Source organism: Salvelinus namaycush, chromosome 7 (genome assembly GCF_016432855.1).
Source record: "Salvelinus namaycush isolate Seneca chromosome 7, SaNama_1.0, whole genome shotgun sequence".
Classification (NCBI taxonomy): domain Eukaryota; kingdom Metazoa; phylum Chordata; class Actinopteri; order Salmoniformes; family Salmonidae; genus Salvelinus; species Salvelinus namaycush.
This window is the reverse complement of record NC_052313.1, coordinates 26,813,128-26,830,591: the sequence shown is the minus strand read 5'-3', so window position 1 is coordinate 26,830,591 and position 17,464 is coordinate 26,813,128. Positions and strand designations below refer to the sequence as shown.

At 44.1% G+C, this 17,464-nt stretch overlaps 1 protein-coding gene across 1 annotated transcript in view; it reads right to left on the bottom strand.

The window, feature by feature from the left end:
• The window catches only part of malrd1 (MAM and LDL receptor class A domain containing 1), a 134,288-nt gene that overhangs the window by 78,429 nt on the left and 38,395 nt on the right, over positions 1 to 17,464 (bottom strand). Inside the window, exons 7-11 of the mRNA XM_038997260.1 lie at positions 6,541 to 6,628; positions 6,120 to 6,299; positions 5,614 to 5,773; positions 1,815 to 1,971; positions 1,273 to 1,383 (exon numbers count right to left, since the gene is read on the bottom strand). Coding sequence (XP_038853188.1) covers positions 1,273 to 1,383; positions 1,815 to 1,971; positions 5,614 to 5,773; positions 6,120 to 6,299; positions 6,541 to 6,628 — 696 coding nt within the window. The remainder of the gene's footprint in view (positions 1 to 1,272; positions 1,384 to 1,814; positions 1,972 to 5,613; positions 5,774 to 6,119; positions 6,300 to 6,540; positions 6,629 to 17,464) is intronic.

The window sequence follows — 17,464 nt, the reverse complement described above, 5'->3', positions numbered from 1 at the left end:
TAAAGGGAATGAGGTTCCACTTAGGATCTAGCCCAAAATCACCAGCTGTATACTACACAAGCAGCTCATCCTTCAAATTGCTGAGTCATGTACAAGTAACTGCCAAAATAAAGGAAACACTTGAGTAAATGTGCGACACAAAGTTTATTGAAAGCAGGTGTTTCCACACAGGTGAGGTTTTCTGAGTTAATTAAGCAATTAACATCCCATCATGCTTAGGGTCATGTATAAAATGCACAGTTGCCTATTATTTTGGCTACCGTGGCTAGAAGAAGAGATCTCAGCGATTTTGAAAGAGTGGTCTCAAAGGAGCATAGGCGGTTTAAAGGGTGTGTGTATGAACACTTATGGGAGATTCTAGAGAGACACCTAAGACAGTGTTTTTCACCACCATCAACAAAACACCAAATTATGGAATTCCTCATGGACTAATGGTGTCGCATCCATCCAATCGAGTTCCAGACACTTGTAGAATCTATTCCAAGGCGTATTGAAGCTGCTTTGGTGGCTCGTGGTGGCCCAACGCCTTTAAGACACTTTAAGTTGGTGTTTCCTTTATTTTGGCAGTTACCTGTATTTCACATGAGAGAGAGGACCCGGGGTGATTAAGTGCTTTGTGGGAGAGCGAAAGGGCACTGAAGCTCTGATGGTAAGAAAGCTGCTCTTGAACACACCGCTTCAGTGCTAAAGGACACACTGATTGCTCTATCTGAATGGCTGATCTGACTGGGCCCAGTTGACAAAGGTTAATGGACATCAGTACAAAGGTCAGGGGATTTGTTGCTAAAATTGCTATTTCACTGTTGATGTCAGGTCTTTGTCTTGTTTCTGGTTGGGTGTACTCAGCCATTGGATAGCATGCAGTGATAGCATGCAGTTTCTTCCTAGATAACTTCCGTCGAGGGAGATTTTCCTGGCCACTGTGCTTTTGCATTTGCTTTGCTTGCTCTTTGGGGTTTAGGCCAGGTATCTGTAAAGCACTTTGTGGCAACTGCTGATGTAAAAAAGGGCTTTATAAAATAAATGTGATTAATTCTCTTTACAGAGTCAAACAATCAATCTGTGGCTGTGTGAGTCGAAATCCTCTGAGTGTAACAGTCAAGCATGAATTGCAAATGACCCCCCCCCCCCAAAACCGTTTTATATTTTAGTCATTTAGCGGACGCTCGTATCCAGCATGGAACAGCATGAATAAGCATGAATCACTCCACAAGACCTGTGACAGATGGATTTATGGACATGGTTCTCTCCAAGACAAGATGATTGACAGACCTGGAAGTCATGGTCGATTCCGAGAAACACTTCTCCACGTCTCCATTTGTTGCCTTGGTTACCAGTCTGGGACCACACTTCATGGGTGACATTTCCATACTTCAATAACACCTGTGAAATACAGTAAGAAAATCTCACAATTGTACCACAGCTTTGTGATAAAACATTTTTTTTTAACTTTGTCATGGCCGTTAGCTGTATTTTATTCACCATATGGTATATTGTGGTTCAAAGTACTTTTGAGAGACTGAGAACAAAATATGTTTAAGCTTATGTAAAAAAAAAAAAAAATTAAAGCCTGCCATAAAAAAACGATAAAGGCTTTTTAATTTAGATGACAAAATAAGTGCCATGTTTTTTGTTGCAGGCTTTTAGTTTCACCATTGTTCTTTTTTTACATAAGCTAAAACGTATTCTCAGTCTATTTAGACCCTTGTTTCCTATGAATACCATTTATATATTTTTTCACAGAAACAACGCAACGCTTCTTATTTTCTCTTTTCTTGATGATACATCTGAGAGACTCTATGGGATTCATTCACCTGCAGGGTTCCCACAGTGAAGCCGCTCATGTGATACCAGAATCCCAAGGTGCACTGGGGTCCAGTGGAGGAGATGACAGGGGTCTGCAGGTCGGTGATGTGGCCGTAACCACCGTTGGAGCTGTCTGCATACATGTACCAACCCTCTGGACTGCCACTAGTGTAGAGACAAGAAGAGGGGAGGTTAGAGGTTCACATTATTAACACAATTCAATTGAATTCAAACAACTTTATTTGTCACCATGGGGCAATTCTATTTAAGGCTATAGCTGTGGTTCAGACACATACAATAAATAGAGATGACCATGAAAGACAATTACCTTAAAGTGCAATACAATATATATGATAATGAATAAAAAATGCAGAAAGTATTAGTTTATGGGAAATAGGGTTGGGTAAGAACAAATACACTGTAGTTGTCACACCCTGATCTGTTTCACCTGTCTTGTGCTTGTCTCTACCCCCCTCCAGATGTCCCCCATTTTCCCCATTATCCCCTGTGCATTTATACCTGACCTTGCCTGCCGTTCTGTACCTTTTGACACTGCTCTTAATTACTGACCTCTGCCTGCCCTGACCCTGCCTGCCGTTCTGTACCTTACGGACTCTGCCCCTGGAGTGGAAGACAGCCTTCAACACGGCTAGCGGACACTACGTATACCTGGTGATGCCATTCGGTCTGACCAACGCTCCTGCCCAGGCCCTGGTTAAATGACGTTCTCCGCGCCATTTTGAACCGGTTTGTGTTCGTCTACCTCGACGGCATCCTCGTCTTTTCCCGCTCAGCTCAAGAACACGCTCTCCACGTCCGACAAGTCCTCCACCGTCTCCCACCCCACACATAGAGTGTCCGCCCACAGAGGCAGAGGCAGGTCACTGAAACTCATCTATCTCTCCCTGTACTAGACCCAGGCCCCTACAGATTGTCAATCACAGTCATCCTTTACAACCATGGGAGAATAGAGTAGAGGGCTGCGATTCACTTGACAGCTTTCATCCATCTCCATAAGCTCACAGCTCCCTGGATACCATGCCTCTCCACCCTTCCTACCCAAGAGAGGAGAGGCTCCCCTTGGGTTTGGAGAAGACAGAGTTCCCCCTCTCACTTCCATGGCTGCTGGAGCTTAATGATCGTCTGTTACTGAAGAGTAAAGGACTGCAGCAGGAGTGAGGGAAAGAGGGAGGAGGAGGGGAGGGAAGAGGGATGATTGCACCTGCACTCTGGCCCACTGGCTACAAGAGGAAAGGAAATGATAGAAATAGAGTGGAGGAGTTGATTTCTGCTCTCACTGTCAACCCCTCAGATAGGCAATCATAGCCCAGACAGGTAACCATCTGAAACATCATTACTCAGTTTCAGAGGATGTCTCAGAGGGCTGTGATGGCGTTTTTGACCCCGGTGTGTGTGTAGAAATGGTAATCGAAATTGTTATTGTAAAATATATATATTTCTTTACATTTCCTTAGTATATCAGCTTTTTTTAAATGTATATTTTGATGAAATAAAGAAAAGTATGTGCCTCATTTGCATATATACACTGGGTGTATTTCCCACATGAATAAATTCATATAAATTGGTGGAACAGGGCTGCAACCACAACACACCTGCTGTGTCTAGGCCTACCTGCACTCACCTGCGTGGTCTAGGCCTACCTGCACTCACCTGCGCGGTCTAGGCCTACCTGCACTCACCTGCGCGGTCTAGGCCTACCTGCACTCACCTGCTGTGATAAGGCCTATCTGCACTCACCTGCTGTGATAAGGCCTACCTGCACTCACCTGCGCGGTCTAGGCCTACCTGCACTCACCTGCTGTGATAAGGCCTACCTGCACTCACCTGCTGTGATAAGGCCTACCTGCACTCACCTGCGCGGTCTAGGCCTACCTGCACTCACCTGCTGTGATAAGGCCTACCTGCACTCACCTGCTGTGATAAGGCCTACCTGCACTCACCTGCTGTGATAAGGCATACCTGCACTCACCTGCTGTGATAAGGCATACCTGCACTCACCTGCTGTGATAAGGCATACCTGCACTCACCTGCTGTGATAAGGCCTACCTGCACTCACCTGCTGTGATAAGGCCTACCTGCACTCACCTGCTGTGATAAGGCCTACCTGCACTCACCTGCTGTGATAAGGCCTACCTGCACTCACCTGCTGTGATAAGGCATACCTGCACTCACCTGCTGTGATAAGGCATACCTGCACTCACCTGCGCGGTCTAGGCCTACCTGCACTCACCTGCTGTGATAAGGCCTACCTGCACACACCTGCTGTGATAAGGCCTACCTGCACTCACCTGCTGTGATAAGGCATACCTGCACTCACCTGCTGTGATAAGGCATACCTGCACTCACCTGCGCGGTCTAGGCCTACCTGCACTCACCTGCTGTGATAAGGCCTACCTGCACTCACCTGCTGTGATAAGGCCTACCTGCACTCACCTGCTGTGATAAGGCCTACCTGCACTCACCTGCTGTGATAAGGCCTACCTGCACTCACCTGCTGTGATAAGGCCTACCTGCACTCACCTGCTGTGATAAGGCCTACCTGCACTCACCTGCTGTGATAAGGCCTACCTGCACTCACCTGCTGTGATAAGGCCTACCTGCACTCACCTGCTGTGATAAGGCATACCTGCACTCACCTGCGCGGTCTAGGCCTACCTGCACTCACCTGCTGTGATAAGGCCTACCTGCACTCACCTGCTGTGATAAGGCCTACCTGCACTCACCTGCTGTGATAAGGCCTACCTGCACTCACCTGCTGTGATAAGGCATACCTGCACTCACCTGCGCGGTCTAGGCCTACCTGCACTCACCTGCTGTGATAAGGCATACCTGCACTCACCTGCGCGGTCTAGGCCTACCTGCACTCACCTGCTGTGATAAGGCCTACCTGCACACACCTGCTATGATAAGGCATACCTGCACTCACCTGCGCGGTCTAGGCCTACCTGCACTCACCTGCTGTGATAAGGCCTACCTGCACTCACCTGCTGTGATAAGGCCTACCTGCACACACCTGCTGTGATAAGGCATACCTGCACTCACCTGCTGTGATAAGGCATACCTGCACTCACCTGCTGTGATAAGGCCTACCTGCACTCACCTGCTGTGATAAGGCATACCTGCACTCACCTGCTGTGATAAGGCCTACCTGCAGTCACCTGCTGTGATAAGGCATACCTGCACTCACCTGCGCGGTCTAGGCCTACCTGCACTCACCTGCTGTGATAAGGCATACCTGCACACACCTGCGCGGTCTATGCCTACCTGCACTCACCTGCGCGGTCTAGACTGCCTCATTAATTACTGTTGTCACATTCTCTTGCATAATTCAACAAGTGTGTCAAGAGAAGGATACCCACACATTTAAAAATCGAAACGCTTGGCTCTAGATTACACCCATCTATACATACTTTACATTGTCTGCAAGATTAGATATAATATCACTATAATCCGAGTGTTCATTTTCAGAAGTTGATTTCATTTCAGCGCATTTGATTTGTAAACCTTTCAACTGTATTAAATCATTTGTTTTTTCAATTGGGGCAGCAGGTAGCCTAGTGGTTAGAGCGTTGGGCCAGTAACCGAAAGGTTGGTGGATTGAATCCCCGAGCTGACAAGGTAAAAATCTGTTGTTCTGCCCCTGAACAAGGCAGTTAACCCACTGTTCCTAGGCCGTCATTGTAAATAAGATGCTGTTCTTATTTCGTTGCTAGTGTGTGTGTGTGCACGTATGTGTGCCTGTACTGTATGTGTACATGTGTGTCTGTGCATGTGTTTGTGGCTCACAGGGTGTGGTCGATGACTGGCCGGTGGTACTGCTCTCCGAGGTGTACGGTGTTTCCCTGGTCAGGGAGCCAGCGGAATGAATGGAGCAGGACAGAGGGAGCAGGACAGACCCTCTCCCAGCCACATGCAACGCCCCCCTCAAAATCACATACCTCCTTCACTGGGGGACACACAGAAAGAAACATACAAACAAACACCATTAGACAATACCTATGGTCTTTGAAAATTCTAAACAATTCCATGTCTGATTCAAGACAATTCTAGTGGTCTCTGTCTTCTCTGTGGATGAAGAGAGTGCACAGCAAGGACAGAAAGAGGGTGGGAGAGGAAGAGAGAGAAGGGAAAGATTCCAATAATCCAGTTCTGGTCAAATCACAGCCCAGGGGCCATATGTATCAAGCAGATTTGCCTTTGAGACACACAGTTGAAAAAGTTGAAATGGGGAGGCAAGACCTTATCCTATATACACACGGCCCCAGATCTGAGGGAACAAGGTCACTACCCACCACAGTGCTGTTCATCCGACCCATCGGAGCAGTCATGTCTAAAGTCACACACCCTGCTCTGGTCCACACACTCTCCGTGCGCCCCACACACAAACTTCCCCTCTGGGCAGATGTGGGGCTGGACTGTAGGGGCTTCCGTCGGGGGGAAGGGGGTGGTGGGGCTCATGGAGGGCAAGTCCCCTGAAACAAACAAATGAATAACATCCAACAAACTGTAACTCAATCTAGAGTGGGACACAGTTTTATATGCTGGTGGTAAGGTATAACTACAAACGGAAAACTTCCGGAAGAAAAATGGTGTGCTTGCCTCAGCTGTCCCAAAAATGTTTTATGGCAGGGGAAGTGGTCTAAATAATAATAATAATAATAATAATAGATGTTGAAAATCTAGGGGTCTTGCTGAAGTATGTATACTAATTACCATTATAGAGCACACAGTCCAGGAAGGACAGGTCATCAATGGCGATGTCTCCATTGAAGTCGTCACCGACTGTGCCCTCGACCAGAATCTGCCAACACAAACAACAATGTATGGCTCTGTGTGTGTGTGTATGTTTGTTTTCCATCTAAGTGCAGTGTGTTATACTGTACTTTATGGCAGTGTCCCAAATGGCAACTGATTCCCTATGTAGTGAACAGCTATATGGGCACTGGTGAATAGAAGTGCACTACATAGGGAATAGAGTGTAATTTGAGATGCAGCCACATGTCTCTTTCAGCCACACAGGTAGACATCTTATCATAGTTCTGACCTCCTCAGCAGGTTCAGCCTATAGCCTGGTAACTGTCGCTCTACCAGGAGAGCAGCACAGTACGGAGAACAATTTACCTCAGAACACAGATGTAGATTGTCGTTTCAGCACAAACCCAAAACGAGTCCTGAGCAAGTCAAGCACTACAACCAGAGATGTAGGGCTGTCGTAGCGCGGGGGGGAGTGGCACTCCCTCACTTTTTCCTATTAGAGAATACACGAAGCTGGTACAAATATTTCTGGAAAATAGATTCCGATCATTTCTAAATAAATTCTATTTAATTACCACTAAAATTCCATGAAAACGGTAGAATGGCAAACTAAATAAATGTGTAGACTATAGCAGCCTATAGGTAGGTAAATGGTGATTTCTTCCTTGTCTTCTCTCTCTCTGGGCCAAACGAGTTGGCCAAATCCGATGTAACAAGAACAGTTACAGACAGAAAACTCTGCTAAAACGGCTGTCCTCAAAACTATTTTTTATGGACTTGAGGGTTCATGTCGTACGCACTTGAACTCGCCCAACTGCCCATGTGCAAAAATACTGATCCACCATATGAACCATACCATCATACCCATGTGATTTAGGTTCCAAATTCACTGACTGTCCTTTCTGCACCACGAATCGAAGGGGGCTCAAATCACTCAATACCCTTCATGAAGATTTGACCTACATCTAATAGTCCTACTCATCACTTATTTGTATTGTTATTAGAAATAGAAGATTATCACTTCTCACAATGGTGCTCGTTTACAAGATCACACGATTCATTATTATTTTACATAACAGTACAGAACATAGTAGCATATCCTGTAGCATAGTAGGCCTACAACACCAAAAACACCTCCTCGGTCATTTCTTATCTCAATCAATCAATCAAGTTTATTTTATATAGCCCTTCGTACATCAGCTAATATCTCGAAGTGCTGTACAGAAACCCAGCCTAAAACCCCAAACAGCAAGCAATGCAGGTGTAGAAGCACGGTGGCTAGGAAAAACTCCCTAGAAAGGCCAAAACCTAGGAAGAAACCTAGAGAGGAACCAGGCTATGAGGGGTGGCCAGTCCTCTTCTGGCTGTGGCCAGTCCTTATCTGAAACTGAATAGTAAAAAATAACTACTCATGAGGCCAAAACTCAACAACGAGCGCCACTAGGCAGGATATGCGGTGCATTCGGACAGTATTCCGACCCCTTGACTTTTTCCACATTTTGTTACCTTTCATCAATCTACAAACAATACCCCATAATGACAACGCAAAAACCGTAAATATTACATTTACATAAGTATTCAGACCCTTTATTTAGTACTTTGTTGAAGCACCTTCGGCAGCGATTACAGACTTGAGTCTTCTTGGGTATGACGCTACAAGCTTGGCACACATGTATTTGGGTAGTTTCTCCTATTCTTCTCTGCAGATCCTCTCAAGCTCTGTCAGGTTGGATGGGGAGTGTTGCTGCACAGCTATTTTCCGGTCTCTTCAGAGATGTTCAATCGTGTTCAAGTCCGGGCTCTGGCTGGGCCACTCAAGGACATTCAGAGACTTGTCCCGAACCCACTCTTGCGTTGTCTTGGCTGTGTGCTTCTGGTCATTGTCCTGTTTGAAGGTGAACCTTTGCCCCAGTCTGAGTTCCTGAGCGCTCTGTACTTTTCTCTGTGCATCTTTTCGATCCTGACTAGTCCTCCAGTCCCTGCCACTGAAAAACATCCCCACAGCATGAACCACCACCATGGTTCACTGTAGGGATGGTGCCAGGTTTCCTCCAGACATGACGTTTGGCATTCAGGCCAAAGAGTTCAATCTTGGTTTCTGTCTGGCCACTCTACCATAAAAGGCCTGATTGGTAGAGTGCTGCAGACATGGTTGTACTCCTGGAAGGTTCTCCCATCTCCACAGAGGAACTCTAGAGCTCTGTTAGAGTGACCATTGGGTTTTTGGTCACCTCCCTGACGAAGGCCCTTCTCCTCCGATTGCTCAGTTTGGCCGGGCGGCGAGCTCTAGGAAGGGTCTTGGCGGTTCCAAACTTCTTCCATTTAAGAATGATGGACACCACTGTTTTCTTGGGGACCTTCAATGCTGCAGACATTTTTTGGTACCCTTCCCCAGATCTGTGCCTCGACAATTCCTTCGACCTCATAGCATGGTTTTTGCTCTGGCATGCACTGTCAAATGTGGGACCTTATATAGACAGGTGTGTGCCTTCTAAATCATGTCCTATCAATTGAATTTACCACAGGTGGACTCCAATCAAGTTGTAGAAACATTAAGGACGATCGATGGAAACAGGATGCACCTGAGCTCAATTTCGTGTCTCATAGCAAAGGGTTTGAATACTTATGTAAATAAGGTATTTCTGTTTTTTTTTATACATTTGCAAAAACATTCTAAAAGCCTGTTTTCGCTTTCTCATTTGGGTTATTGTGTGTAGGTTGATGAGAAGAAAATGGTACTTAATCCATTTTAGAATCAGGCCGTAACATAACAAAAAGTCAAGGGTCTGAATACTCTCCGAACGCACTGCATGCTTTGATTGAAACAAAATAGGCCTGCGAGAAAGGATAATAGTTTGATAACGCTGTATGCTTAAATTCGCTCACAAAACAGTAATTCAACATCTAAATGCATATTCCCATGAAACTGATTGAGATCAAATGATTGGCATGCAGTTTAACTTGGTGTTTGAGGGAATTAAATATGTAAATGTTCTTGTGACAATACGTGTGGGCATAGGCAGACATTGCAATTGGAGGATGCATTTTATGCATAGACCAACTCTACAATGATATTCAACAGGCTACAAATTTTGATTCAGAAATGATTAAGTAATTCTGTTTTTATTGCGCTCTCTCACCTAAAATAAATTGCACTACACCATTTACTCCAACGCCTCTCTTCAAATCCAATTAACTGGTAGCTAGCAAGCTAATGAAACACTCCACCACTGACCACCCCCAGGTCTGTTCTATACTGAACAAAAATATAAACGCAACATGTAAAGTATTGGTCCCATGTTTCATGAGCTGAAATAAAAGATCCTAGAAATGTTTCTTTCCATTCGCACAAAAAGCTTATTTCTCTCAAATTTTGTTTACATCCCTGTCAGTGAGCATTTCTCCTTTACCAAGATAATCCATCCATCTGACAGGTGTGGCATAACAAGAAGCTGATTAAACAGCAGGATCATTACACAGGTGCACCTTGTGCTCTGAAATGTGCAGTTTTGTCACACAACACAATGCCACAGATGTCTCAAATGTTGAGGGAGTGTGCAATTGGCATGCTGACTGTAGGAATGTCCACCAGAGTTGTTGCCAGAAAATGTAATGTTCATTTCTCTACCCTAAGCCACCTTCAATGTAGTTTTATAGAATTTGGCAGTACATATAACCGGTCTCCCAATCACAGACCATGTGTATGGCGTTTTGTGGGCGAACAGTTTGCTGATGTCAACGTTGTGAACTGAGTGCCCCATTGTGGTGTTGGGGTTATGGTATTGGCAGGCATAAGCTACGGACAACGAATACAATTGCATTTTATCTATGGCAATTTTATCTATGCACAAAAATACCGTGACGAGATCTTGAGGCCCATTGTGAGGCCCATTTGTTTTAAGGTATCTGTGACCAACAGATGCATATCTGTATTCCCAGTCATGTGAAATCCATAGATTAGAATCTAGTGAATTAATTTCCATTGACTGATTTCCTCATATGAACTGTAACTCAGTAAAATCTTTGAAATTGTTGCATGTTGCATTTATATTTTTGTTCAGTATATTAGAATTCCACACAGAGTGCGAATTACACCGTGACATTCGGGGGAGCCTATTGGGCCTAATATTTAGTATGGGCCTAATAATAAAGACATAATTTAACAGTAAATATGTATTACATTTTAATGTGGCACGAACACAACCATTCATGATGTTTTCATCTGATTGTGAAGCAAATCACTTCAAAAAGTAGGCTACCTGCGGCTGTGCACGTGCCATTTGATAAATGTTAAGAGATATCTGTTACAAACACCATAAGTATAATGACATTTGGTGATTGTCACTAGAGTGGTGTGTATTCACGGATGCCACGGGAAGCCACGCTTCCCCAAAAATGTGAACGACAAAAAAAGTATGGAAGAATGTTTAATAATTTTCCTTCAATTTGCAAGTGGCTCAATCTATCTCACTGGAGAGAGCGGTGAATTGTCATACTCTTTTTGGCCAGACAGTATCAGATACATGGGCTACACATACTGAGACAAAGGGGCGCTGTTTCGCTTGCTCAAATGTTTTCTTCGGCGAGGTTGATGCATCTTGCTGTCGGTGCGCGTCCCGGTCAAATTATCAATATTTAGAGACCATCCCCCAAAGTTGGACTTTTGTTGAGTTTAGAGGAAGTCATGTCTCATTCAGCAGATCTTACCTCTCCCTGGCTCCCCCGTAATTCGGACTGATAGAGCAACGTGTGAGTGAGTGAGTGAGTGAGTGAGTGAGTGAGTGAGTGAGTGAGTGAGTGAGTGAGTGAGTGAGTGAGTGAGTGAGTGAGTGAGTGAGTGAGTGAGTGAGTGAGTGAGTGAGTGAGTGAGTGAGTGAGTGAGTGAGTGAATGCAGTGAGCCTATCTCCTCCACCCTTAGAGGGCTGCTTTTACTCCTCTTACAGCTCACCTCAGGCCTGAGCCAATTAATCTGGACTGTTAATTGGATGTGAGCTGGAATAAACCCAAGTTTATTGGACAGAGGGGAGATATGCCGAGTCTAGGGAAGAACGTGACAACCCCTGACTACAGCATATTAGCTAGTGACTTAATCAGGCCCTCTTTGCTTCAGTGCAATTAAGCCTTGTTCACACCGCAGACCTTAATGCTCAAATCAGTTTTCTTTTTCAAATCTGTTTTGGAATTCTGACTGCCCAAACAGCAAGTTACAAGTGACCAAATTGGATTTGTGTGTGTTCAGACAGCAGTCATTTGCTATCATGGCTACGCTAGTTGTCATTGTAACAATGGGTGTGTGCGCAGAAGTGTAGGTTGATTGGTGGTGGTGCTCATGCTTTTTATCACTCAGAGGTTATGTAGCAAGCTAAGGTGACAACAATGCCTGCCATGGACGCTTCCCAGTTGTTTTGAGTGTTCAAAATCATAGTGTTAGGGAGATCACCGGACTCTTGAACGAAATGGCCGCATGAACTGAGAGTTCCGCACAAGTCATTTCCAATTCTTAATCTTACCTCCACTTCAAGTTAAACCCCATTAGCTATAGTCAAAATAGCCATGGCGGCCACAAAAGGCAACATTACATGTGACATTTTTAGCCGGACTCGAGCAATAGCCACGGAAAAAGCCTCCAAGAAACAGCTAGCTTCAGAAAAAACTAGCCCCATTAGCCAGGAGCATGAGAACACGTCCCTTCCCAAGGCCCAACAACTGCCAACCTCATCCTCTGTTGAAGACATCCTTTTATTTATTTTATTTTGGCTACGAGAGGGATATGCCCTATAGCCTAACCTAGGCCTACTAACGTTTTATCTGAGAGAGGGATATGCCCTATAGCCTAACCTAGGCCTACTAACGTTTTATCTGAGAGAGGGATATGCCCTATAGCCTAACCTAGGCCTACTAACGTTTTATCTTAGAGAGGGATATGCCCTAAAGCCTAACCTAGGCCTACTAACGTTTTATCTTAGAGAGGGATATGCCCTAAAGCCTAACCTAGGCCTACTAACGTTTTATCTTAGAGAGGGATATGCCCTATAGCCTAACCTAGGCCTACTAACGTTTTATCTTAGAGAGGGATATGCCCTATAGCCTAACCTAGGTCTACTAACGTTTTATCTGAGAGAGGGATATGCCCTATAGCCTAACCTAGGCCTACTAACGTTTTATCTTAGAGAGGGATATGCCCTATAGCCTAACCTAGGCCTACTAACGTTTTATCTTAGAGAGGGATATGCCCTATAGCCTAACCTAGGCCTACTAACATTTTATCTTAGAGAGGGATATGCCCTATAGCCTAACCTAGGCCTACTAACGTTTTATCTGAGAGAGGGATATGCCCAATAGCCTAACCTAGGCCTACTAACGTTTTATCTGAGAGAGGGATATGCCCTATAGCCTAACCTAGGCCTACTAACGTTTTATCTGAGAGATGGATATGCCAAATAGCCTAACCTAGGCCTACTAACGTTTTATCTGAGAGAGGGATATGCCCCATAGCCTAACCTAGGCCTACTAACGTTTTATCTGAGAGAGGGATATGCCCTATAGCCTAACCTAGGCCTACTAACGTTTTATCTGAGAGATGGATATGCCAAATAGCCTAACCTAGGCCTACTAAGGTTTTAGCCTTCTTTTATTTCACATTTTATGTGAAGTGAGAAAATTAACCATTTACAGCGTGGTATCTTGTCTGTAGAACATATAGGCTATTTGGCAGACACATCAACAGACCTAACGAGAGGATCAGTGTGTCAAGTTGATGTTGATGTGTATGATTGCCTTATTATTCTGTTGATATAACAAATAACTTATCCTATAGATTCCTCTTAGGGATTTGTTCCCTCATTTCTGCTTTTTTAATTTAACCTTTATTTAACTAGGCAAGTCAGTTAAGAACAAATTCTTATTTACAATGACGGCCTACACCGGCCCAACCTGGACGACGCTGGACCAATTGTATGCCGCCCTATGGGACTCCCAATCACGGCCGGTTGGGATACAGCCTGGATTCGAATCAGGGTGTGTGCAGTGACGCCTCTAGCACTGAGTTGGACCGCTGCGCCACTCGGGATTAAGCCTTTGTCCTTTGGATGATTTATTAGTAGGCTGGGCTATTGCTTGTACTTACTTTATTTCTCCCTCTCTTTTTAACTGTGGCCTGGACGGATGCTACATTGTCACTCAGTTAATGCGGGGCGGAGAGGATGAGGCATTGTTCGCATTTTTTGGAAACAGAATTGTGACTAAGTTTGGGGTTAACAGATCCAACAGGAAACAATATGTCGAGTTGTTTGGGAATTAGGCTCGGGTGTTCAGAGATTGTTCTTTTTTTATTTCATGTGATCGCAGCTGTAACTATTATCCACCTATGCCCAGAGATGACTTGCACTAGAGTTCGATAACTGTACAATGACTTTGACTCGTACCTTAGATCTACTGACATGGACCTGCCATGGGCTAGGTCCTGCAATAAAACGGAAAAAGATACTATGTGCTCTCAAAAAGGAAAAAGCAGACATTGCGCTATTACAAGAAACACACCTCCTGTGGTGCCAGTTTAGCGAACACGCTAAACTGAGCAGAGCTTGGGTGGGACAGGTGTATTTCTCATCTTTCAAATCTAACAATAGAGGCACAGCCATACTTATCCATAAGCATGTTCCATTCATAATTGACAAAAACATATCTGATCCAGAGGGAAGATTTACTATAATAACTGGGTCACTGTATGAGCAACCAATTACTATCTTAAATATATATACGCCCCTAACACAGATACTCCTTCATGTTAAAAATGATAACCCTGTTCAATGAGCATTGTGTTTCTTTTGGCAGACTGGAGATTTTAATTGTGCCCTCAACTCAACTCTGGACAAATCATCTCAAGTCCCCACCACAAACCCTAGATCGGCAAAGATGTTGAACTCTCTTACTAAAGCGATGGGACTGATAGGTATCTGGAGAGAGACTAATAGCTCATCTATGGACTATACATACTACTCCGATGTCCATAACACCTACTCTCGTATAGATGACAATTTTTATCCCAGTGAATTTCATGACTTCTGCCACTTGTACAATCGAACCCATAGCACTTTCAGATCATGTCTTTGTCCGACCTCTGCTTTGACCTCTGTAAAAACATCCCGAGGTCAAAGAATTTGGAAATTCAACACCTCCGTGTTATAAAACAAAGCATTCCATACATTGGTCACTTCATGGATAGACGACTACACACAAGACAACAAAGACTCTACTGTTTCTCCGGCCACAATGTGGGACGCTCCCAAAGCCACACTAAGAGGTTATCTAATTGCATATGCTTCTTCTAAGAAAAAAGCAATGGAAGCACACAGGTGCAGGTGCTTCCAAACAATCAACAGACAGCTCCTTCTGGAGTCAACTAAAAGCAGCCAAAGCCAAACTAAACTTGGACTATACTCGAGAGATAAAAAATATGTTTTCTTCACTAAACAGAAATACCATGAGTATAGCAACAAGCCTAGCAGATTGCTTGCATACCAGTTTAAAAAAGAGCAGTCCAAGCATGCAATCATGGCAATCCGAACAGAAGATGACGAAGTCACTTACGATCCAGATAAGATACATTTGAGTTTTCATGATTTTTACTGCAAATTATATACTTCTGAGAGAAAACATACAGACGCAGAACTCGCTTCCTTCATAGAGGAATCTCGCTACCAAAACTATCGGAGACCGACCAAGAAGATCAACTCCCCCTTCACTCCCGAGGAGGTCCGAGAGGCAATAATCTCCATGCCACCTAACAAGTCCCCAGGCCCAGATGAATTTCCCAGAGAGTTCTACAAAGCTTTTTGGTCCCAGCTTAGCCCCATTTTCATGCCAATGCTGGATGGTTTTTGTGAAAACTGAGCTGTCCCAGACTCTATGTACACAGCTCGCATTACAGTGTTGCTCAAAAAAAGACAAGGACCCTCTATCCTGCTCGTCCTTCTAGCCCATAAGCTTGTTGGTTTTCGACTACAAAATAATTACCAAATTGCTCGCCAAAAGACGAAACACTCTTCTTCCCAAAATAATACAAGCGGACCAAACCGTCTTTTTGATATTATAGATCATGTAAACGCACAAAAGACCTCTGTCCTGCTGGCTTCACTGAATGCTGAGAAAGCGTTTGACAGGATGGAGTGGAGCTTTCTGTTCTCAGTCTTAGAAAAGTTCAATATGGGCACCAAACTTTAGTAAATGGATGAAGTCCCTATATTCTCATTCAAATGCCATGGTGTCTACTAACGGTCTGAACTCTCACAGATTCCCTTTGAGATGTGGAACAAGACAAGAATGCTCGCTGTCCCCCCTGCTCTACTTGTTGGGGGTGGAGTTGATGAGGAGCGATCCAAGGATCATGGGGGTTTCTGCAGGCGGCCTTTAGAACAAGATTTCCCTCTATGCGGATCATGTCTTGCTCTACATATCCAACCCTGAGAAATCCCACCCTCCCATTTTAGACACAATTGCTCAGTACGGCAAGGATATAAGATATATTTGAACAAATCCATTGTTTTCCCTTTCAATCTTCGACTCACCAGCTCTATGAAGACACTCTTCCCGTTCCAATGGAAGACACAGGGGTTTCAATACCTTGGAATCTTTGTAACACCAGACCTGAATTGCCTTTTCAAGGAAAATGATCTCCCACTCCTGGATCGAATCAAGAATGATCTCCAAACCTGGATTTCCCTCCCAATTAGCTTAGTCGGAAGAATCAATGCTGTCCGTATGAACATCCTCCCTAGATTGAACTATTTATTTCAGATGCTCCCATGTTCTCACAGTTTCTTTTTTCTAAACAACCAACCAAAGCATCACCAAATTTATATGGGGCAATAAAAAACCTAGGATCAAGTTCTCCATCAAGTTTTCCATTCTATCGAAACCTGAATATAAGAGTTTTGCACTTCCCGGCCTTCAATTGTACTACAAATCCACAACATGTTAACATGGATTACAAACAGACAAGACTCAATGTGGATTCAGATAGAGGCCCAATCCTGTGGTCCATTGCCCCTACGCTCAATTAAATTCAGGAATAACTTTAGTGAAGTGGGCAACAAACCTTTGTGATTTACAATGTCCTACTTGCATGGAAGGACTGCAAGAAAATACCTTGGCATTTCCTCACAGATATGCTCTCACTCACCTATTATATGCAACCCGGACTTGCCCAAAGCCTTGAGTGATGCCAACTTTCATCTTCGGCATACTCTAGGGATTAGGACCATTTCAGATCTGTTTCATCAGAACACAACTATACTGAAATCCTTTCAAGAGTTCTGCAGTGAATTCAATGTGCCAAGATCCAATTTTTTTTTAAAAACATCTTCATATTAGACACGTCATTTCCTCATTCACTTCCAAGGGGCGCTTTGGAGCTCAGCTGAATGAAGTCGAGACCCTTCTTGCCACAACACAATCCACCAAAGGCAAAATCTCCTATATCTATAGACTCCTTTCTGAGAATGTGGGCTCCTCCTTTACCCCTTTGAAAATAATCTGGGAAAAGGACCTTTGTCTGACTCAGTGAAGAGTTATGGGGCGGATGTTTGCGACAGGGTATACTGCTCCTCTACTAATATAACAAAAAATATATATATATTTTTTTTTTACAGATTTCTCTATAGAATGAATACAGACATTTCTCCTGATTGTAAAATATGTACCTCTGAAAGTGGAACTTACTGTATATGCATGTATTTTGGAGTTGTAGAGAGATGATCAGATTTTGGCAATCCATACATACTGCTGCACAGAACATACTAGATGTACAGTTTGATATAACCCGGTGTCTCTATCTTCTTAATGCCCAACAGGACTTTGTTCTTGATCCAGACAGAGAAAATG